Source organism: Panthera leo, chromosome D4, assembly GCF_018350215.1.
Source record: "Panthera leo isolate Ple1 chromosome D4, P.leo_Ple1_pat1.1, whole genome shotgun sequence".
Taxonomy (NCBI): Eukaryota; Metazoa; Chordata; class Mammalia; order Carnivora; family Felidae; genus Panthera; species Panthera leo.
Window position 1 is genome coordinate 92556288 of NC_056691.1, and position 22744 is coordinate 92579031.

Consider the following 22744-nt stretch of genomic DNA (forward strand, 5'->3'; position numbering starts at 1 on the left):
TGACGCTTTTTGGTTTTCGTTTTAACTTTGTATTTGGAGATAATCCTAGGTTCACGAGCAGTTGTGGATCGTACAGAATGAACGGAAAAACAAAGTGGTGCGTCCCTGTAGGGAAGGTTATTTGCTCATAAAAGGGAACCGCTGGATTTTGTGGTATCTCAGTACAGCTGTTACTGGACCAGGTGGCACTACCGAGAGACCCAGTGCACCCTCCACAGGCCCCCCGGGGCCCCTCCCACCCCCACCCCGTAGCCTCTGACAGCCACCACCCTGGTCTCTTCTGTAAGTGATCCATCGTCCCCCTCCGTCACCGGCATTTGGTGTTGCTGCTGTTGGGGCTGTAGCCGTTCTAATAAGTTTGTGGCCCATCTCGTAGTGGCGTTAATTTGCGTTTCCTGATGGCTGATGGCGGGGAACATCTTTCGTGTGCCTGTTTGCCACCTATATGTGCTCTTTGGTGAAACGTCTCCGTGTCTTTTGCTGATTTGTTTTAAATCGTATTAATTTTGAGAGAGAACGAGAGCGAGCAGTGGAGGGGAGAGAGAGAATCCCAAGCAGGCTCTGCACTGTGAACACCAGGCTCGTCACGGGGCTCGAACTCACGAACCGGGAGATCACGACCTGAGCCGAAACCGAGAGTTGGATCCTTAACCGACTGAGCACCCCCAAGCGCTCCTTTTGCTGATTTTCTAATTGGACTGTGTTTTACTGTTGACATGTGGGGCTTCTTTATGTAGCCTGTATACTAACCCTTGGTCGTCCATGTGCTTTGCAAGTATTTTCTCCCAGCCGGTCTTTCCGTCTTCCTAACAGGGTCTTTTGACGAGCAAAAGTTTAAAATTTTGATAAAGTCAAGTTTATGAGTTTTTGCTTAGGGAAGAATGTTGTGTCTAGCCCTAGATTCTGAAGTTAATTCTCCTGTCCTTTTTTCTAGTTCTACATCACACATGTAGGTTCTCAATCTCTTTTGGATTAAGTTTGTACACAGTGTGAGGTCGAGGTTCATTTTGTTTGCCTCTGGATATGCACTGGCTCAAGCACTGTTTGCTGAAAAGGCTGACTGTCCTTTACTGAATTGCTTTTGCATCTTTATAAAAAGTTACGTGGACATAACTGTGGGTCTTTTTCAGGGTTCTCTATTCTGTTATTGATCTGTCAGTCATGCTGTCTTAGTCCCTATAGCTGTCTGGAAAGTCTTTATATCAGGCGGGTTGGTTTCTTCCACTGAATTCCTCTTAAAAATTCTCTCACCTATTTTAGTTCCTTGCCTTTTGATAATACATTTTTGGTCAATCTTGTCTATATCTATAAAAAAATATGCTGGAATTTTGGTAGGATTGTGTTAATAATTGTGTATAAATTTGGGGAGAATTCTTTGGGGAGAATCTTTCTTGTGTCATCTTTCCATCCATGAACATGGTATGTCTCTCCATTTATTTAGATATAGATTTCTTTCATCAGCATTTTGTAGTTTTCAGCATACAAGTCCTGTGCATCTTTTGTTTTTGTTTATGTTTTTGTGTAGTTTTTTAAAAGTTTATTTATTTTTGAGAGAGAGGGAGAGGGAGAGAATGAGCAGGGGAGTGGCAGAGAGGGGGAGACAGAGAGAATCCCAAGCAGGCTTCATGCTATCAGTGCATAGAGCCCAATGCAGGGCTCAATTTCATGAGCCATGAGATCATGACCTGAGCGGAAACCAAGAGTTGGATGCTTAACAGACTGAGCCGTACTGGAGCCCCTACCTGTGTGGATTTTTTTTAATGTTTATTTTTGAGAGAGAGAAAGAGACAGAGTGCAAGCAGGGGAGGGGCAGAGAGAGAGGAAGACACAGAATCCAAAGTAGGCACCAGGCTGTGAGCTGTCAGCACAGAGCCTGACACGGGGCTTGAACCAACAAGTCATGAGATCATGACCTGAGCCGAAGTCAGACACTTAACCTACTGAGCCACCCAGACGCGACTGTTGTTTGTTTGTTTGTTTGTCTGTTTGGTTTGTTTTGTTTAGTAAACCCTACCCCCAGTGTGGATCTGGAACTCACAACTTTGAGATCCATTTCACGCTCTACCAACTGAGCCAGCCAGGCACCCCTTACATATAGATTTTTCTGAATGATCGTAGTATCATCTTGGTAATTGATTGTATATAGAAACACAGTTGTTTATCTTGTATCCTGTGACCTTGATAGACTCACTTATTCTAGAAGGTTTTTTTGGTGGATTCCCTGGGATTTTCTATGTAGACAATCCTGTCATCAGCAAATAGGGACAGCTTTTTTAATTTCTTCCTCTCTAATCTGTATGCATTTTCTTGCCTTATTGCACTGTGTTGAGTAACAATGGTGAGGAGGATGTCCTTGCCATATTCCCCATCTTAAGGAGAAAGCATCAGCTGTAAGATTTTTGTAGATGCTTTTTGATCAAGTTGAAGAAGTTCTCTGAGAGTTTTTATCGTGGGTGGATGTTGACTGTTGTCAAATACTTCTGCATTGAATGGTACGTTCATGTGATTTTTCTTCATTAGTCTGGTGATAGTGGGTTACATTGATTGATGTTATTATTTTTTTTTTAAATTTTTTTTAATGTTTTTATTTTTGAGACAGAGTCAGATCACAAGCAGGGGAGGAACAGAGAGAGAGGGAGACACAGAATCCAAAGCAGGCTCCAGGCTCTGAGCTGTCAGCACAGAGCCCGACGTGGGGCTCGAACTAACAGACTGTGAGATCATGACTGGAGCCGAAGTTGGACGCTCAACCGACTGAGCCACCCAGGCGCCCCTACATTGATTGATTTTAAAATGTTGAATCTGACTTGCCTCCCTGGAATAAATCCCACTCGGTCGTGGCGTATGATTTTATTTTATTATTATTTTTTAACATTTTTATTTATTTTTGAGACGGAGACAGAGCATGAGCAGGGGAGGGGCAGAGAGAGAGGGAGACACAGAATGGGAAGCAGGCTCCAGGCTCTGAGCTGTCAGCACAGAGCCCGACGCGGGGCTCGAACTCACGGACTATGAGATCATGACCTGAGCTGAAGTCGGACACTTCACCGACCGAGCCACCCAGGCGCCCCTGATTTTATTTATATGTTGTTGAATTCCATTCATATCTTGTTCAGGATCTTGCATCTGTATTACAAGGAACATCGGTGTGCAGTTTTCTTTTTTGTGCCACCTTTGGTTTTCATATCAGGGTAATACTAGCTTCGTGAGTGAATTGGGAAGTATTCCTTCCTCTTCTGTTTCCTGGAAAAGATTGTGTGCAAGTGGTGTCAATCCGCCTTTCAATGTTTGGTAGAATTCTCCAGGGAAACCATCTGGGCTTGGAGATTTCTCTTTTGAGAATTTTTAAAGTTACAAATTCCATTTCCTGAATAGTTAGAAGGCTATTCAAATGCCCTGTTTCATATTAGGTGAATTGTGGTAGGTTTTTCCCCTTAGGAATTGGTTATTTAATTTATGTTGTCAGGCTTATGTGCAGAAAGTTGTCCGTATTATTCTTTTTCATCTGAAGGGTCTGTAGTGATATCCCTTGCTTCGTTTCTGATACTGGTGATTAATTTGTCTTCTCTCTCTTTTTCTTGTCAGTCATGATAGAAGTTTGTCACTTTCATTGATCTTTTAAAAGAACCAATTCTTGGGGCGCCTGGGTGGCTCGGTTAAGCTTACGACCGGCTCAGGTCATGATCTCGCGGTTCGTTTATGTAAATAAACGTAAATGTATGTAATACAAATAAATGTAAAAAAAATTTTTTTAAAGAACCAATTCTGTTTCATTGATTTTTTTCTCTATTTTTTTTTTATATTTTCAATTTGATTGATTTCTGCCCTCCTCGTTATTTCTTTTCAGTTTATTTTGCTTCTTTTTCTACGTTCTTGAGATGAGAGCTTAAGGTTATTGATTTGAAATTTTTCCTACTACAAGTATTTAGTATAAGCTATAAATTTTCCTCTCCGCTCTTAAGTAGTGTCCCACAGGTTTGGATATGTTGTATTTTCCTTTTCATTCACTTGATTTCCTGAAGACTTCTTCTGACACGTGGGTGACTTAGAGGGGTGTTGCTAATATTTCCAAGTGTTTGGAGATTTCCTTGTTACTTTAGATTATTGATGTCTAACTTGATTTCATAGTGGTGGAAAAACACACCCTGAATGATTTCAGTTCTTTCAAATTTCTTGACGTTTATTTCCAGGATATTGCTTGTCTTGCTGTGGGTTCCACGGACACTTGAAAAGAGTGTGTATTCTGCTGCTGTCGGATGGACAGCTCTGCGAGTGCTGATCAGATCCTGTTAGTTGACTTTGGCTCTCTCTGTACTTTTGCTCTGTCGACAGAAGGTTGTCCAAGTCCCCGGGTGCGATGGTGGATTTGTCTCTGTCTTTTAAGTTCTGTCCATTTGTGCTTCATACATTTAGCTGTTCTGTTTCTGGTACAGATACTTTGAGTACTTCTGTGCCTTCTGGGTGGGTTGACTCTTTGGTCCTTGTGAAATGTCTTTCTTTGTCTCTGATAATTTCCTTTGCTCCCGTAAATCTACTTTACTTGATATTAATATAGCAGCTCCCGTTTTCTTTTGATTATGTTTGCATGATTTACCTTTTCCTGTTTTTTTTAAATTATCTGTATCATTATGTTTGAAAGTGGATTTCTTATGGACCACTTATAATTGGGTCCTGTGTTTTCATCTACTCTGCCAATCTCTGTCTTTTAATTGGTATATTTAGGCCATTTACATTTGGTATGCCAGGGCTTCAGTCTGCCATTTTATTTTTCGATTCTGTTTGTCTTTTTGTTTCTTTCTCTGTACTCCCCCCCAACACCTTCCTGTGGGTCTCTTGTCATTTAAAATTTCATTTTGGCGGATCTGTAATTTTTTTCTCTTTGAAAGAAAGGTTTATTGAGATATAGTTCACACACCATACAGGTCACTTGTAGGCACACAATCCAGTGGTCTTTAGTCTACTTGGAGTTGTGCACCCATCATCACAGTCAATTTTAGGACATTTTCAGAAAGAAAATTCTGAAAGAATTTCGCAGAAAGAAATTCTATGCCCTTTGGCTGTCACTCTGATTCCCTCTCTTCCTCCCTGATCCCCCCACCACCTCCTGCCCAAGGTAACCACTCATCTGTTTTATGTCTTTATAAATTGCTTGTTTTGGGGGCACCTGGGTGGCTCAGTCAGTTGAGCGTCCAACTTCGGCTCTGGTCATGATCTCGTGGTTCATGAGTTCGAGCCCCACATCGGGCTCTATGCTGACAGCTCGGAGCCTGGAGCCTGCTTCCCATTCTGTGTCTCCCTCTCTCTCTGCCCCTCCCCCACTTGTGCTCTCTCTTTCTCTCTCAAAAATAAACATTTAAAAAAAATAATAATAATAAATAAATTGCCTGTTCTGGACGTTTCACATAAATGGAATCGTGTAATATGGTCTTTCGTGACTTTTTTTTTCTTAGCATGATTTTTTCAGGGTTCATCCATGTGATAGCATCTGTCAGTACTTCATTCCTTTTTACGGATGGATAATATTCCATTGTATGGTTTTGCCACATTTCATTTAGCCATTCATCCGTTGATGGATGTTTTGGGTTGTTTCCACTTTTTGGCTATTGTGAATAATGCTGCCGTTCATATACTGGTTTTTACATGGATATTTGTTTTCATTTCTGTTGGCTGTACCTAGGAGTGAAGTTGCTGGGTTATGGCAACTCCATATTGAACCTTTTGAAGAACTTCCAGACCGTCGTCCACACTGGCTGCATCCACTTATATTCCCATCACATCTACACCAGCACGTTTACTTATTTACTTACTTAATTTTTTTTAAGATTATTTATTTATTTTGAGAGAGTGAGCAGGGAAGGGGCAGAGAGAGAATCCCAAGCAGGCTCTGCACTATCAGTGTGGAGCCCCACGCGGGGCTCGAACCCACGAACCGTGAGATCATGACCTGAGCCGAAGTCGGACGCTCAACCCACTGAGCCACCCAGGCGCCCCTTCCTCTGTGTTTTAAGAGTCGTATCGTTTTATCTCCTACATTCAAATCTTCGGTGTGTTTTAAGTTAATTCTTGTATGTGGTGTGAGGTGAGGGTCCAACTTCATTCCTTTACCTGTGGACGTCCGGGTGTCCCAGCACCATAGTTTGAAAAGGTTGTTATTTTCCTGTTGAATGGTCTTGGCCCCCTTGTTGTTTGTTTCTAGACTCCCACTTTTATTCCATTGATCTATATATCCTCGTGTTAGCACCACACCGTTTTGATTACTGGAGCTTTGTAGTAAGTCTTCAAAGTGGGAAGTATGAGTGCTCCAACTTTGTTCTTTGTCAGCATTGTTTTGGTTATTCTGGATTCCTTGGGTTTCCATAAGAATTTTAAGATTGGCTTGACAATTTCTGTGGTGATGTCACCTGGGGTTTTGATTAGGATCCCACTGAATCTGTGGGTCAGTTTGGGGAGTATCTGCTGCCTTGGCGATGTTAGATCTTCTAATCCGTGAACATAGGTATCTTCCCATTTATTTACATCTGTAGTTTCTTTCAACACAGTTTTACAGCTTTCAAAGTGTAAGTTTTTACACTACTTCTGTTGAATTTATTTATTTAAGTATTTTGTGCTTTTTGATGTCGTTGGAAACGAAACTAGTTGCTAATTTCATTTTCAGATTATTTGTAGCGTACAGAACTGTGTTGGAGTTTTGTCTACTGATCATATAGCCTGCAGACTTGCTGAACTTGTTTATTGGTTTTCATAGTTTTTTGGCCGACTGCTCAGAGTTTTCTGTGTACGAGATCATGTCACCTACAATAGGGATAGTTTCATTTTTTCCCTTTCTAACTACTTTTGCTTTATTTCATTTTCTTGCCCACTGGGCTCCGTGAGGGCCCCTTGTGCTGTGTTGACTTCCTTGCCTTTCTCCTGACCTTAGGAGGAAAGCAGCCAGTTTTCTGCTGCTGAGTAGGATGTTACTTGTGGGTTTTTCACATGCACACTTTTTCAGGTTGAGGAAATTTCCCCCTTTCCTGGTTCACTGAGTGCTTTTATGTGTTGTTTATGTGTTACGTGTTTTTGGATGACAGATGCTGGAATTATCTTGACAGAGATTCTGTTTTTTTATCTTTATTTTTTAATGTTTATTTATTTATTTTGAGAGAGAGCGTGCGCGTGCATGAGCAGGGGAGGGGCGGAGAGAGAATCCCAAGCAGACGCCCCATCATCGGCGCAGAGCCCAACTCAGGGCTCGATCTCACGAACCATGAGATCATGACCCGAGCTGAAATCAAGAGTTGGACGCTTAACCGGCAGAGCCACCCAGGCGCCCCAACAAAGAGAGATTTTAATTTTTTTTTTTTCAACGTTTTTTATTTATTTTTGGGACAGAGAGAGACAGAGCATGAACGGGGGAGGGGCAGAGAGAGAGGGAGACACAGAATCGGAAACAGGCTCCAGGCTCCGAGCCATCAGCCCAGAGCCTGACGCGGGGCTCGAACTCACGGACCGCGAGATCGTGACCTGGCTGAGGTCGGACGCTTAACCGACTGCGCCACCCAGGCGCCCCAAAAGAGAGATTTTAAAGAATCACTCCCGTGTTCCATATTCCCGGAAGTAGAAATTCAACACAATTTTGATACAAGTTTTGGCATCAGTTTGAGTTATTCAATAGAGTCGACCATAGATTTTCTATTTTTTCCTAGTCGGGAACACGTGTGCGTGTATCAGTAGCTTCTCTGATTGGTCAAACGGTGTAAAGAGTTTGGGAAATTCCGATTAACTACTTTCCTCATGAGAAAACACATCCAGATCCTGATCATAAAATCCATGCTGGATTTATAAATTAAAGAAAAGACACCAGGTTGTTTTTAATTTTTTTTTTAACCCAAGTTATCGGAGCACTCTCATTTGTTCAAGATTGTGGACACTTGGAGTTTTGCTTGGAAATACTTTTTGAGCTGGTTGTTTTCTCTGCAAAGGGCTCCCTCCTTAAAATGCTAGCTCATTTGCAATATTAGAATTTCCTTCTCTTTATATTCTGGGAATTCCAAGAGTATTAGGTTTGTAAAGTTACTTATTACGTATGAGTGCACGAGGACACCGCTCTCCGAGAGACTCTGAGTCACAAACCCCTTCAGAAATTCCAACGTGAGAAAGGTCTGGACACAGCCTGCGCCACCGGCCACGGGTCAGAAGTGAACATGGAGAGCGGCTCACCTTGCCTCGTCTGATGAGAGAGAGGATTTCCTTTGCAGCGGATGTGAGCTCTTCCCTTGACTGATGAACAAACACGACTGACGGCACAGGCGAGACCCCTCACCTGCCCCTCAGAGTCTGCCCGTGGTCACACTGGAAAGCCGGCCGTCGGCCCGCTCGCTGGCTCCCGGCTCCGGTGGTGCCCCAGTCAGGGTGGTGGAGGCCAGCCGGGGCCCCGGCGACTGCTCCTTCCCGGTCCTTGCCACGGAGAAGGGACATGGCCCGGACCACACGTTACCCGGGATACGGGTGGGCTGACGGATTAGGCCACCTGCCGGGGACGGAATAGTCTTGGGGCGGGGGGAATAAACCGTCAAACAGAAGAAGACGGTCAGCGGAGGCCGGGGTCTGCTGCCCCCCGGGCTCACTCGACGGGAGGCTTGCGGGCCAGCCCGCGGGATGTCCGTCGGCGCATAGTGTTTTCGGTCATGCCCCAGACCCGCGTACACATGCAAGGTGAGCGTGGTCGCAGATGTGCTGAGCTCACGGAGGAGGAGATGGCGGGTTGGAAGGTGGCCGTGAGGGCGCCCGAGGAGCCGCGCACAGCGAGGCCCGAAGGGGAACGGGTGGTCTCCCGGACCTGCCAGGCCAGACCCGCGGCTGGCTCGTGTCCTGCAGAGCAAAACCCCGCACCTCTGGGGCTGTCTTTTCCAGTGGAGAGAAAGTTTGCATCTTTCCTGGACGAAAACGAGCACGTTTACGTGTAACTTGGCAGAGCCTGGGTAGAAAGGGAGTCGGAGGGCGTCCTCCCGGACGGTGGTCGTCCTGGGACGAACTTGCGGCGGCCCGGCGGCCCTGCCTCCCTGTGATGGTCATTTCCAGGTGTTTGATAATTCTCTGAACGGCGTCCCGTCCACCTGGGGTTCACGATTGTGTATCTCCCGAGCTTGCTTCCCTCCCAGCCTGCCCGCCTGCCGTCAGCCTCTCGGCCCTTCTCTGAGCTGGTGCTTTTGGGGCATCTGGCTGGGGGTGACCAGCATGGCCCGTCCGCCCACCGCTCCCTGACCTGCCTCTCTTGGCTCCTTCCTCTGCCGTCTTCCCTCTACCTCCAGCTTCTCCCGCAGGCTCGATTGATTCCCAGCTGACCCCCAGTGGCCAGGTCCCCCCAGTGAGAAGGGCAGGCCCTGCGGCGGGACTTGGGGAGCCTGGTGTTCTGCAGGGCCGGGGGAAGCATCTTCGTGGGACAGGTGCCAGGTTCGGGGCCTGCTGTCTGTCCGAGTGGCTACTGGCAGCCTGGGGTTCAGTCCCGTGTGCCTGGGGCAGCGGGAGCCCTGACCTCACCCCACTGTGCCCCGGCCAGGCCGTAGGAGGCCACCTGGTGTCTGGCAGGACGTGAGCTGGTGGCCGCGGGCTCCCTGACCTCCGTGGGATTCCAGGGCAACTGGGGACCAGGCCTGGGGAGGGCCTGCCACTGCCCCCCTCCCCCAGCCCCTGGGGGAAGGGTCTCCTTCAGCCTAGAAGGTAGTGGTACCACTGGGCCTTGTCCCTACTCTGAGACAGTCCAAGATGAATAGTGTGATCCCGGGCCAGGAGATCTGGGGACACCACACACACACACACACACACACACACACCCCTCTCTCTCCACCTCCTCTGCTCCCTGCCACCTGTGCAGACCCCCCACCCACAGGCTCCCAGGAGGCGTGTGGGTCTGGGAGGGCTTGGGGCGAGCAGGCAGTGCGGGGGGTTCTGGTGAAGGCGCCGCCAGCTGGATGCCCGCATAGCCGCTACCTGGCAGGTGGGAATGAGCCGGGGAGGGCTGGGGCCCTGGGCTCCCAAGGGTGGTGAGCATGTGCCCCAGGGCACTGAGGGTCTTCAGAGAACGTGGTGCCCACCAGCTGCGTCTCTGACGGGCACGTGGCTTTGTCCTCTGTCTCAACCCCCACCCCTGAGGTGTGGGGGGCCAGCCCGTCCGGGGGGGGGGGAGGGGTCCCACCCTTCCGGTGTGAGCACTGCACCCCGCCGTTCCCGGCCGCGCTGGCTGGTCCTGTCCGTGCCCCACAGATTCCACAAGGTCTGGGGCTCTGCGGCCCCTACCCCCCCGCTTGCCACGGGAGCCACGTGAGAAAGCGGGGTGGGGGCCAGCCCGGTGCCCCCACCTGTGGCACAGGGGAGCCGCCTCTGGAACCCACCGTCCTGGCAGTAATCCTCATTCCCAGGCTGTAAAGTCGGGCGTTCGTATTTACGATCTTTATTTTTCATATCAGTAATTACCTTTTATGGCCCCGGCTGTATGCCGCGGCCTGTGCCTCTGATCGCGGGCCAAGCACGGACCTGCCCCCTCCTGCCCCCCCCCACCTTCGCGCGGCAGGATGCCTCCGCCTTGCACAAGGGCTTGGGGAGATCTGGGTTTGTGGTTAAGATTCTCACATTGGAGCACGAGGACAATTATGTGTAGCTTTTATTCGGCCCCCAGGATTCTTACTGCATTATCCGTATTTCCTTTAATTTGTGGGATTTCTAGTAAATGGGCTTAAAAATAGGTCTGGGCGTGATGCCAGGCAGATGCGGGCAGCAGGCATCTCTGTGTCTCCTTGTCTAAAGGCAGAGTGGGGCAACCCCCGTGTCACTTGGGCCCAGCCTCCTGCATGTCCCCTGAGGCAGTCCCACTGCCACCGCCCCCCCCCCCGGGAAGGGCGGGGCCGGGCCAGCCCAGGTGCCCTGACTCCTGGACAGGAAGTGGGGCTTGTGTTTGGGGCTGCCCGGGAAGGCAGGGCCAGGGGCATTTGGGGACTCTCTGAGGGGAAGGAGACGGGCAGATGCTGTGGGGCTCTGGTGCAGGGCAGCGGGCGGGCTCCTGGCTGTTGGCATGTGCACCCCCGGGCTCACCAGGTGGCAGCCCCCAGGTGCCCCGAGACCTGGGCCCATGCCACCTCCTGGAGCCCCGGAGGCCCCCGTGGTGCCCGTCTGTGAGGGCTGGTACTGTATTGGGCTCTAAGTGGCTGGCGTGGCCTCCGTCCCCCAGACCCTTCTGTTCTGCAGGTCCCGATGCCCCGTGTCCCTGCAGACAGGGGGACTGGCCCCAGAGCGTGGTGCCGGAGCCCCCTCTGTCCTGCTTGTGCGGGGCTGGAGCACCCTCGGGACTCAGAGGACCCGCTGACCTGTCCTCTTGGCCCCTCGGTGGCTTGGCGCCCCGTCCCCAACTCCATTCCAGAGTGGGGGTGGGGGACATCCGTCTGTTCCCGCACTACTGTGTGAGCCGAGCCCGCGGGAGGGCCAGAGTGTCCAGGGGGTTGAACGTGGAGACAGGGAAGTAGAGATGCTCCGCCCATGGGGTCAACCCTCACGGCCAGGGGGAGCGGCACCTGCTGAGGTGGGCAGTGGGAAGGAGGCCGCGAGTTGGGAGCCCTTAGGGAGAAGGTGAGGCTGGCTGGCTGGCCCTGGGCGGGGGGGGGGGGTGGGGGGGGGCGGGGAGGTGTTGCTGAGGCTCCTCAGGCATCCACCCCGCCCCACACTGGCTCTGGCTTCAGGGCCAGCAAGTGCGAGGTTGGCCAGGGTCTCCGGGCCAGGGGGGCCACCGCCACCAGCCGCCGCCTTGCCCGGAGCTCCGAGGTGGGGGCTGCTACGTCGTGGCCCCGTCTCCGTGTAATTGGACCCCCCCTCCGGCAGCTGATTGAGTATTTCTGTGTCTGTCTGATTTACATTAGGTTTTTAAGCATAATTAGAAATGCAGGGGAGCTTTGTGTCTTACCTCGACTATTTATGGCACGATATGCAGATGAGAAAGGCTATGAATATTAAGGACGGGGGTGTGTGGCACAGCCGCTGTGGATGAGGAGCCGGTGACCGGCCCAGGGCAGCGCCCCCCGGCGCCGGGACCCCCGCCCGTCCCCCAGGTGCTCCGGGACCCCCACAGGCCTGTGGGAAGGGGAGGGTGCCCAGCGGGCTGAGGAGGGGATCCGGCTCCACGGGGCCCGGCCCGCTCGGTCTGGGGAGCCCCCGGTGCCCCCGAGCCCCGCCCTCCAGCCGGGGGTGCAAGGGGGGACCTCCCGCCAGCCGATAAGGGGGAGGAGGCCCGTCTGCCAGCGAGTGGAGCTGGCTTTTTAAGTTATTAAACTATGCCCGAGGGAGACACTCTTCAAGCTTACGTTATTTAAATTACAAATACGGGTGAGGGAGATTGTCGGCTCTGTTCAGAACACTGCTTCATTCTTTGGGAGCCTTCTGGAACCGTTTTGTGGCTCGAGAGCGGACCTGCTGGGTCCACGGGCTCCTGGCGGGGCGGCGGGCCAGTCCCTGCTCCTTCATGCCGTGTGGCCGTGTGGCCGTTCGTGCCGTGTCTGTTTGGCACCCCCCCCCCCCCAGCCCCATACCCACAGTAAAGTCAGAGTATTTGAGAGTGAAGGGTAGGGGGGCTGGGGTGTCGAGGAGCCCCTCGGACGTGGGACCGGCTCGGCCACACGGACCACCAGACCGGACCCTTGTCGGAGCCCGTGCCGTGGGACACGTGCTGAGATGCGGGACCCGCTGCCCCGTCTGGCCGGGTGTCTGCCCAGTCCGTGCCCAGCTCCGTGGCCCTGCAGCAGCAGCGGCTCCGATGGCCGTTGGTGGCCTGCCTGGTGCCGTGGGTCCCTGTGTGCGTTGAGCCTCTCTGAGGACCAGCCCCGGGTGTGTGGCACCCTCCTTGGGGCGGCGAGGGGGAAGGACTGATAAGCACACGTTTGAATTTGCAGATTCTGGCAGGCTGCCTTTTTCTGTTTGGGGGAAGGAAAAAAAAGCTTCCAGGCAAACGCTTGTTGTGAAGTTGAAGCCAGTTGAAGCCAGCTGTGGTGCCCGATGCCGGCCCAGGCTGCGGCCGGGGGGGGGGGGGGGGGGGGCACGGTGAGCCAGGGCGGGAAGTGCGTGCCCCTTCCCCTGTGCGAGCCCCGGTCCTCGAGGGGTGACTGGCCCTTCCATTAGCAGCGAGGCCCCGAGGCCCCAACTGGCGGGTGCCTCACCCAGCCCCTGGGGACCTGGCACGCCCAGCTGGCGGCCGTGCTGTGCCGGCAACCGACACCTCGACCCTTGAAGGGTCGCCCTCCCCGGCGAGGCCAGAGGTGCTCGGCACAGCCAGAGCACTGACCGGGCGTGGGGTGTAAGTGAGCCTCCGCTCCCGCAGGCCGGTAACCGGAGCCTGCGCTGTAATTGGAAAGCTCCCTCCCCGCCCTCCGTTAACAGCCTGGACGCACACAGCAGGCGCGGCCCTGGTGCCCCCCGCGCTCACGTGTGCGCGCTGACTCACGGGCTAACTTGCCTGCCTCCCGGTGAGGCACTGTCCCGGGGCTGCAGCCTGCCCCGCCCCCGCCAAACTCGGAGCACCTTGACTTTCAGGAGGCGTCCCCGTTGCTGAGCTGGCTTCTCCCCGGACGGCAGGGCTTGGCGGCCGGGCCGAGGGGCTGCCCCGGGGACGGGCCTGGTGCTCGCTCGGGGCAGGGGAAGCAGGGAGGCAGAAGGGGCTCCTTTGTTTCCTGGGGCACCTGCCTCCCTGCCTCCCTGCCTCCCTGCCTCCCTGCCACGGGCGTATTTGATAGCTGTGCGTTTGCCGAGGCCCAGACCTCTTATTAGATTGGAAGAATTAAATCCTGCCCAATGATCTTATTTAATTTCATTTATCATTTATCTCGCCTCTCCTTCCTGGGCTGGTGGTGACCCTACAGAAGGTAGACGCTGCATTGTCCCACCTCAGGAAGCTCCTCGGGATCTGGGGGGCGGGTGGGGGGGGGCTTCTGACAAGGACCCCCAGACCTTGCAGCCGTATCTGCGTGGGGTCCTGGGGAGGAGGCACCCCTGCTTGGAATGCCCATCCTTCTCTGGTCCTCTGGGCCCCCAAGAGAAGTCCTCGGCGTGTTCCCAGTACCTGTTGGAGCCCCTGCCTCCCCAGGTGCACCTAGAGCCCTGCGTGGCTGGCCTTGGCCTGGCTGCAGCCGAGAACCTGTGCCCCGTCCGCATCCTGCCCAGGCCCTGGGGCGCACACCCTGCGGCCAGTCCCTCGGTGCCTGTGTGGGCACCTGTTTGTGGCTCCTGGGGCCAGTACCCTCACCCCCTTATCGTTGGGCTCCTTCCCTGTGCACCTGCTGGCCGCGCTGCCCGTGGGGGGCCTGGAGGAGCTCTGGGTGACCACCCGTGACCCTGGGTCCTAGATCCTGGCTCTCCCCAAAGGAGGGTCTGCGGTGAAGAGACCCCCCCCACCTCGCTACCCACGTTTTCTCATTCTGGGGGGAGGTCGTGGAGTCTGAATGGGGTGGGGGCCCCCGAGGCTGGCACAGCTGGACTCTGGCTTTGGGATTTCCCAAAGTGGGTTCCGTCCTGAAGGTCGTTAGGAGGGGGCGGGGTTCCGTGGTGCAGTGGCTTTGAGGATGGCCAGAGTGAGCACAGTTAGAAATTTCTGCCGTTCCTTCTGGCTCTTCAGAACCTTCAGTAATTGGCCAGCGGGCATGGCGAGTCTCGCTGTGGCGGGGGAAACCGAGGCGTGGAAGGGGAAAGGCGGTCTTGGTGGGGCTGGTGCCCGCTGCCCTCGGCCCACTCGGGTCCCGGCCCCTCCTCTCTGGCCACCGCACAGGGTCGGCCCTTGACCTGCCCCGCTTTGACGGGTCTAGGCACGTAAACCAAGCCTTTATCTGGTTCTTTTCTCCTAAAGTTCAGCTTTGTTCTTGTCCCGGCCAAGGCTTCTAAGAAAGCAATCTAAAACCAGCTCTTGCAGGGCTGTCCTGGGCTGGGCCGTGGGACGGCAGCCTGGCCTGTGCAGGTAGCCTGAGGACACACGTCCCCCGGGACCCGATGGCCTCATCACCTTCCAGAGGAGGAATGGTCCCCTCTCCGGGCCAGCAGTCTGGCCCCCGGCCCTGGGGCGCAGGTGTGGGTGGGGATGGGCTGGGGGCTGACGGAGGCCCCCACCTGGACCACCGCCTCCTGTCCCAGTCACCGCAGGTAACGGCATTGTGACGCAGGTTACTGGGGCATAGAGCATGCCACGTTCGCCGTTCGCCTCGACCCTGTAGTGACCGTCAAAGCGTAAACCTGACCCCCAGGGGACAGATGAGCGTCCCAGAGGTGGTGCCATTTGCTTGAGGCCACAGGACACGGATAGGAGAGCAGCAGGGCCGGGCTTGTGGGAGGCGGGGGGAGGGCATTGCCCGGTGGGACCCAGGATTGCAGCCCTGCTGACCAGCCAGGACCTGATGCTTGGAGGGACAGGCTCCGAGGGCCTCTTGGTGTCCCTGCCCTCAGTTTGGGACCTGGCCACTGGCTGGCCCAGCCCCAGGCCACTGGGGCCCTCTGGGCACCGATGCACAGTGTACCTTTGCTGGCCAGGCTGACTCACCACTCTCACGGCCCTAGAGCCCTCATCTGGCTCAGGGGACCCCATCTTGCTCTCCAGGAGACTCCTGGCAGTGGGTGCTGTGGGTCTGTGAAGGGGCCATTTGGAGGGCCCCTCTCCTCTGTGGTGTATTGCTGGCCAGCACAGCCCCACTCTCGTGGCCCTCCCTGGCGTGCCCAGCATTGGGCTAAATGTCCACCAGGCAGTGGGCAGACCCCCCCCCCCGCTCCCCCCCCCCCCACCCCGCCCTTGCTCAGGTCAAGAGACACCCTTGGCAGGCTTCTCTGAGGAGGTGACAACAGGTCTGTTCCAGGCAGGGCCGGACGCAGCACAGCCAGCGGTGGGGGCGGGGGGATTGCTCCCGCAGAACCGGTGGAGGCCGCGTATGCTGGGCCCTGGGGCCCAAGGCCAGCACCCAGGCCAGGAGTGGCCCTGCCCTGCCCCCCCATCACGGGTTCCGCCATGCTTTGGCCTCTGGGGGGCCCTCTGTTTCCCCATGTCGGCTCTGCCTGTGCCCCGGTCTGCTTTCTTTTGTGGCCGGGTGGCACGTGGGGGGTTGTGCCCCCAGCCCCCTCATCTTGGGGCCAGTGGGCTCCTCCTAGGCCCCAAGACAAGGAGGCTGCCAGGACAGCACAGTCCAGTCGGGAGGCCTGACATGGCTCCTGGCGGGGGCGACCCTGGGTCTGTCCTTCTGGGTCTGGATGCCGGCGAGGCTGTCCCACCGCCCCCCGGGGTTGTGCGGACACAGGCGTCCGCGTGGACCCCCGGGCAGCTTCCCCAGGGCAGCGGGGCCAGGCTATGCGGAGCACGAGACCCTTGCCCTGAGGCCTGTCTGCTGTTGACCGGGCCCCCCGCGCACCCCGCCCTCCCCTGGACTTGCTGCTTCGACACCCTCCAGGTAGAGGAGAGCGAGGGCCCAGGGTCCGGACTGGCTCCATCGCCAGGGGGACGAGGGCCAAGTCCCCCGTCGGAGCAGCGAGTGGGGACCATTTCTGCCGACGCTCCAAGCTCAGCGCTCACGTGGCCGCCACACCGAGTCGCCATGCGTCCCACGGAGGAGCCCGGCAGCCACTGCTGCTGGGAGGCCTCCCCACACCTGTATTTCTTCCTGTGCCGTTCCTCCCGCAGCGTTTTATCTGCTGTGGGAAGCTGAGCCCGCCGCATGCGAGCGCGGACGCGCCAGATGGCCCTTTCTCTCCCTCCGGACGCGCCGCTGCCGTGGAGGGGGCGGTGGGAGGGCCGCTGCCTGTGCCCCGGCCCCTCCCGCTCCGGCCGCCAGGGTCCAGGGTTAGGTTCTCGGTGGTGGCAGCCGCGCCGTCACCCGTCTCGACCGTCTTCCTTTTTGCAGGCTGTGTGTGTTCTTCCCAGGGCCGCGGTTGGGGGCGAGAGGGGAGACCGAGGCAGGGCGGGCCAGTGGTTTGGCACAGGCGGGGGTGTGGGCCTGGAACAGGACGGGCCCTGTGCACAGCACAGCCTCCCCTCCCAAGGGAGGCCCAGGGGAGGAGCCCAGCCTCCTTCACACGGGCACCCTTGCAGGTGGTGGCTTTGCTGCCCGGCTGCTGGGAGGGGCCCCCCTCGGCCTGGCCCAGCTGCACTCACAGAGTTGTTGTTCTTGAAAAGACCCGCATGGGGGCTTGGGGGACAGGGTGACTTTCCTGGGTGAGTGGGATGGGGTGTAGGGCTGCACAAGCGGGCCCTGCTGCTTCCGGACCCCAGGGAGAAGTAGGGAGGCGAGCAGGGGCCACTGAGGAGCCCTGTGGGGGCACTGGGGGGGGCTGGGCCTCGTCCTCGCCCCCCCTTCCCTGTCTCTGGGCCTCTTCTCCCACCTGTGCTTTCCTTCCTGCCTCCTGTTCTCATCACCTGCCCCTCTTTCCTCCCGGGCTCCCCACCTTCACCCTCCGCCCTGCCTGTGCCACCCCGTCGCCCCCCTTCCTCCTTGCCTCCCTGCCCTCTACGCCCCCCTGTGCCCCCACACCCTCATCCTCCTGTCCCCAGCTCCCTGCCCCCTCGTCCCCCACCCCCTCTCCCCTGTCCCTTTATCCCCCCTGCTCCCTCATCCCCCACTGCCTGACCCCCCGGCCCCCATGACCCCAGCCCTCCACCCCCCTCATCCCCCACCCCCCGTCCCTTTATCTCTCTACCCCTTTGTCCCCCACCCCTTTGCCCCCCCCCCCTTGGCCCCCACCCTCCCTCCCTGGCAGAGTTGGTGGCTGTGCCAGCCCTGCAGACTGTTTGGAATACTTTAAATGCTTTGACACTCGGGCTGTGCTGGATGGCAGGACGGCAGTTTACTGGGTAATTCACATGCAGAGCCGCACCATAAATCTCGGCGCTCGGTTGCCGCGGCACCACGGAGCGTTTCTCCGCGTACAGTACAGTATTTCTGCCATCTTTGTTTGCATTGTGGTGAGTCATCAAAGTCTGTCTTGTACCAACACCCAGAGCCGTGCATTCCTCTGGCACCAACACTCCACTGTTTTTAAAGCCGGGGCTGGAGCTGGCATTTACTTGGGCTCCCAAGTCAAAGGCCGCTATTCATTCCCGAGAGCTGCCTGAATGTCCGTCTGCATCCGGCCTCTTCATTTAGATGCTGTGCGCTGCCCCGGAGAGCCGGGCTGGGTACAGCTGAGCTGCGGCCGCCGAGCCCAGCGCCGAGACTCTCTGCCCTGCTCCTCCTCCTCCTCCTCCTCCTCCTCCTCCTCCTCCTCCTCCTCCTCCTCCTCTCCCGGCTCCTCGCGCCCTCCCCACCCCAAGGGCTCCCGCTCTGTTTGCTGCATTCCCGGAGCAGCTGGCGAGCCTGCCCCTGCCAGGCGGAGCGGGCACTGCCGGGCCACCGGCGGCAGCCGCCAAAGGTAGGTCTCCCCCGCGGGCCGGTGCCACGGCCCGGCCGGCAACTTCTCCGCAGCGGGGGCACTGCGGGCCCTCCCCCCGCGGCCACCCATCTGCCCAACTCCTGTCGCCGGGGTCCGGGCGCTCCGCCCTCCCTCCGCCCTCCCTCCTCCGGCCGCCCGGCGCCTCTGCGGCCGCCTGCACTTTCCTCCCTCGGGACAGAGCGGCCCTTTGTGAGGGCGCCGCTGTGCAGAGTTGGGCCGGCGCCTTCTCCACCCGTCCGTGCCCGGCTTCTCCGAATCTTCTCTGAATCGGGCGTCAGATCAACCTCGCTGGAGCCCCGGCCCCGGCCCCTGGGGCGCCTGAGGAGGCAGTGGCATCCCAAGCCCTTGCCGGTCCCTCCCCCCCTACTCCTCCCGACTCCCCCCCTGACCCCTTTAGTCACCTGGGCTGGGGCCGAGCCAGCGGGGATTGGCCGGCACGGGGAGCTGGGGGACCGGGAGGGCAGGCAGGTGGGGTTGCGACAGACTCCCGACCGCTGGTCCAGCCGGGTCCCTGACGGGTGCTGGCGACCTGGGGAGCCGGCCCGGGGGAGGGGCGGGGGTGGCCAGCCACTGACTTCTGGCCTCAGCTCACTCCCCTGGGCGCCCCCACCCCCACCCCTTGCCCGCCTCTGCAGGGGGACGAGGGGCCAGCATCTCAGCCAGTGGGGTGGGACTCCCCCCTTGTGGGCCCTCCGTGTGGCTGCTCTGAGGGAAAAGAGGAAAAACAAACCAGAAACCAAGAGCCTCCGAGAGACCCCCTGCGAGACCCCCCTCGCTCTGGGCTCCAGCCCCTCCGAGGGGCAGGGCTGTGAGGGGCTCCTTTGCTGCTAACTTTTTCTCGGGGAGAAGAGTTTGCAGACGCAGCCTGCCGCCCTCACCCCTCCCAGCCGCCGCGGGTGGCAGTGCCCTGCTCCGTGTTCTGTCCTCCATCCACCCCGTCCTCCCCTGAGTGCAGGCCTCTGTTTGCATTCCTGGCTTCTGCTGAGACGGGGCGTCCCGGGCCCCGAGGGCTCAGGCGCTCTCCTGGGGGTGGGCTCTGGGAGCCACGCAAGGTGCGGGGGGGTGTGTGTGGGGGGGGCGTCCCCCTCCCCCTTCATCCCCCCCACCCCCCACCCCCGGCTGGAACACGGCCGTGCGGCTCTGAGTCCCGTGCAGCGCTGGCTGCAGGCCCAGCCAGGGTCCTGCCGTGAGGAGCTCGGGCCCCAGGACCTCCCCTGGGTGGCTCTGCTGGAGGGGGGCCGGGGCGGGGACCGCGGCGGAGGAGGGCGCAGCGGCCGAGCGCCTTTCCGCACCCTTGGCCGGCGGGCCCTGGCCGTCCGGGGAGCCTGACCCGCGTGTCCCCGCGCCCTCTCTCCCCCGCAGATGTGCCCCGCTCGGGCGCTCCCGTGCTGAGTGTGAGGCGAGCCCTCTAGCGCCTGCCCGCCATGTCTCAGCTGCTGCACATCGAGATCCCCAACTTCGGGAGCACGGTGCTCGGCTGCCTCAACGAGCAGCGCCTGCTGGGCCTCTACTGCGATGTGTCCATCGTGGTCAAGGGCCAGGCTTTCAAGGCCCACCGGGCCGTCCTGGCCGCCAGCAGCCTGTACTTCCGCGACCTGTTCAGCGGCAACAGTAAGAGCGCCTTCGAGCTGCCGGGCACTGTGCCTCCCGCCTGCTTCCAGCAGATTCTGTCCTTCTGCTACACGGGCAGGCTGACCATGGCGGCCAGCGAGCAGCTCGTGGTCATGTACACGGCCGGCTTCCTGCAGATCCAACACATCGTGGAGCGCGGCACGGACCTCATGTTCAAGGTGAGCTCGCCCCACTGCGACTCGCAGACCGCCATGATCGAGGACGCCAGCTCCGAGCCCCAGAGCCCCTGCAACCAGCTGCAGCCGGCCGCCCCCGCGGCCCCCCCCTACGTCGTGTCCCCCTCCGTGCCCATCCCGCTGCTGACCCGCGTGAAGCACGAAGCCACAGAGCTGCCGCCGGCTGCCGGCCCGGGCCTGGCCCCCAAGCGCCCGCTGGAGGCGGGGCCCCGGGATGGCGCCGCGGTGGCGGCAGGCGCGGCCCCCCTCAAGCTGCCCCGGGTCTCCTACTACGGGGTGCCCAGCCTGGCCACCCTCATCCCCAGCATCCAGCAGGTGCCCTACTCCCAGGGGGAGCGGACCAGTCCGGGGGCCAGCAGCCTGCCCACCACCGACAGCCCCACCTCCTACCACAACGAGGAGGACGAGGAAGACGACGAGGCCTATGACACCATGGCGGAGGAGCAGTACGGCCAGATGTACATCAAGGCCACCGGCAGCTACGCAGGTAACACGCCGCGCGGGGGGCCGCCGGGGCCCGTGCGGGTGCAGAGGCGAGCCCGCCCCCTGCCCCGTGGCCCCTCACAGCCTGGCTGTGACCCCTCGGGGAGACCGCCGCGCCGGGCCGGGCTGGATGGGCTGCAGGGCACGACCCAGGTCAGCCTCTCATGGCCTCAGCTGAGGCCTTGACAGCTGATGCCACGTGAGATGGGAGCCGCGGGAAAGCCGAGAGACCACCCGCTGGAAGCTGCCGTCCAGCACGTGGGATGGGGCTTGGTCTCCCGCTCGTCAGGCGAGGAGACCGAGGGCCTCAGCGGACCAGGGACCCGGCTGAGGGCTCACAGAGTGCTGTGCGCGCCGCCTGCTCGAGGCCCGAGGGGCCCCGTCAGCAAAGTGCCAGACGCTGTTGGAGGCCCCAGCAGGCCCGTCTGCATTACCTTTGACCTCAGCCGGCCCCCCCCACCCCCCCCGTGTGGTTTCACCTGCCCCGTGACTCTCAGTGAGGCCAGAGACTCCCCTGTAACGCATCTCATTTGCCACCACCTCCCTGGGTCCGCCACCAAGGGCCAGGCCAGAAAGTGCTTGTTGAACTGAGATACGTCCCCCCAAGTTACTCGTGGGGTGCTTCCCCGCTGGGGACCCGTGCGTCTGAGGTGCCCTAACTCGGCATGGCGTGACAGACCGTATCACATCCCTGGAGACTGTTTGGGGTTTGTTGGGCGGAGGGTCTGGTATTTGGGGCCCCGGATCGGGTGTCTACCTGCCTTCCGTGTTCCCCGAAAACTGGCCGTGTGCCTGGGCTCGCTGCCTGCTAATTTGCATGCAGGGCCCGTGGTACCAGCGCGAAGTGGCGATGTAGAACTGGGGCCCCGAGGGACCGCGTCGTGGCTCTTTCCTCCCCTCTCTTCCCCCACGTCCTGGTCCCTGATGGGGCAAACGCTGCTCCCCCCACCAGCCTCCCTCTCCACTTCCAGGCAGGGACTTGTTGATCAGTGCTGGGGTGGGGGGGGGGGGCGGTCCCGACCAGCTAGGGCCCTTGGGACGGCCGCTCCCCCGGGGCAGGCGAGGACTGGACAGTCTGGCCAAGCCGGGTTCCTCTTAGCACCGTGGAGAGCAGGGAAGCACCGCCCTGGGCACCCCCCTGCCCCCTACAGGGGCCATGGGTGGATGGTTGTTCCCTAGAAGTCATTACTTTATTTAAGTGCATGTTGTTACGTTTGCATGAATCCCACAGGACGCTAGTGCAAAGACCACCTTGACCTGGAAACCTGCAAGCTCGGCTCGGCCCTTCAGAGGGCCGCTGGGCCCAGGCCTTAGGGGCATCTCCGGGAACCTGCCCGGTGTGCGGTGCCCTCTGTCCACGGCCGACAGCCACCCAGGGGGCCGTGTGAGGGCCGTGTGGAGCCCCAGAGCCAGCCACAGGGAGCTGGAATCTGCCAAGGGTCCCGGGGCAGGGGCTGCGCGCTGGTGGCCCACAGTGGTACCCCACGGAGGAGATGGCCCAGCCTCCAAACGTCTCCATCCAACGTGGCCATTGGCCTTGGCAGGTTTGGGGTAGGAAGAAATAAGACGAGGCCTTGGCATCTCTGGGTGCAGGTACTCTGAGACGGCCCGTCTGAGTACACCTGCCCTTCCGGCCTGGTGAGCCTGGAGCCCTGTCTCCACCTGGACGGCAGTGGCCTACCTGTGTCCTTGGGCTTTTCCAAGGAGCCAATGGGACAGTGGCCCTGGAACGGCCAGGGTAGGGATTGGGAGGCCGGGCCGCCCCACTGCCTCGACTCTGACCGGGCCGCCTCACCAGCCCCCCCACCCCCACCCCTAGCTCTCAGGTAAGATGCCAGGGGCACAGGCCTGGCCCAGGGCAGTGTGCCTACGGGGGTCTCCCGTGCCTTGGGTGACAGGAGGGAGTCCGGCGGCCATCAGAGCCCCTTGCCCCCATCTCCCTGGGGGCTGTTGGCAGGAGAATGGGGTGCTGGGAAGCTGGGAAACAGAAAGGGACGGTGGGCAGAGGTGGGCCGGGCATGGGTCCAGCCCTGCCTCCAGTCGGC

General features: G+C 58.1%; 1 protein-coding gene across 4 annotated transcripts in view; it reads left to right on the forward strand.

Moving 5' to 3' along the window:
• NACC2 (NACC family member 2) overlaps positions 1–22744 on the forward strand; it is a 66735-nt gene that overhangs the window by 18570 nt on the left and 25421 nt on the right. Inside the window, exons 2-3 of one of the 4 annotated variants that reach the window (XM_042913589.1) lie at positions 19771–20198; positions 20529–20703. In XM_042913589.1, the coding sequence (XP_042769523.1) occupies positions 19833–20198; positions 20529–20703 (541 nt within the window). In that variant the 5' untranslated portion in view covers positions 19771–19832. Of the gene's footprint in view, positions 1–19770; positions 20704–22744 lie in introns of those variants that run through there. The other 3 variants (XM_042913590.1, XM_042913588.1, XM_042913587.1) reach the window with 3 other exon arrangements.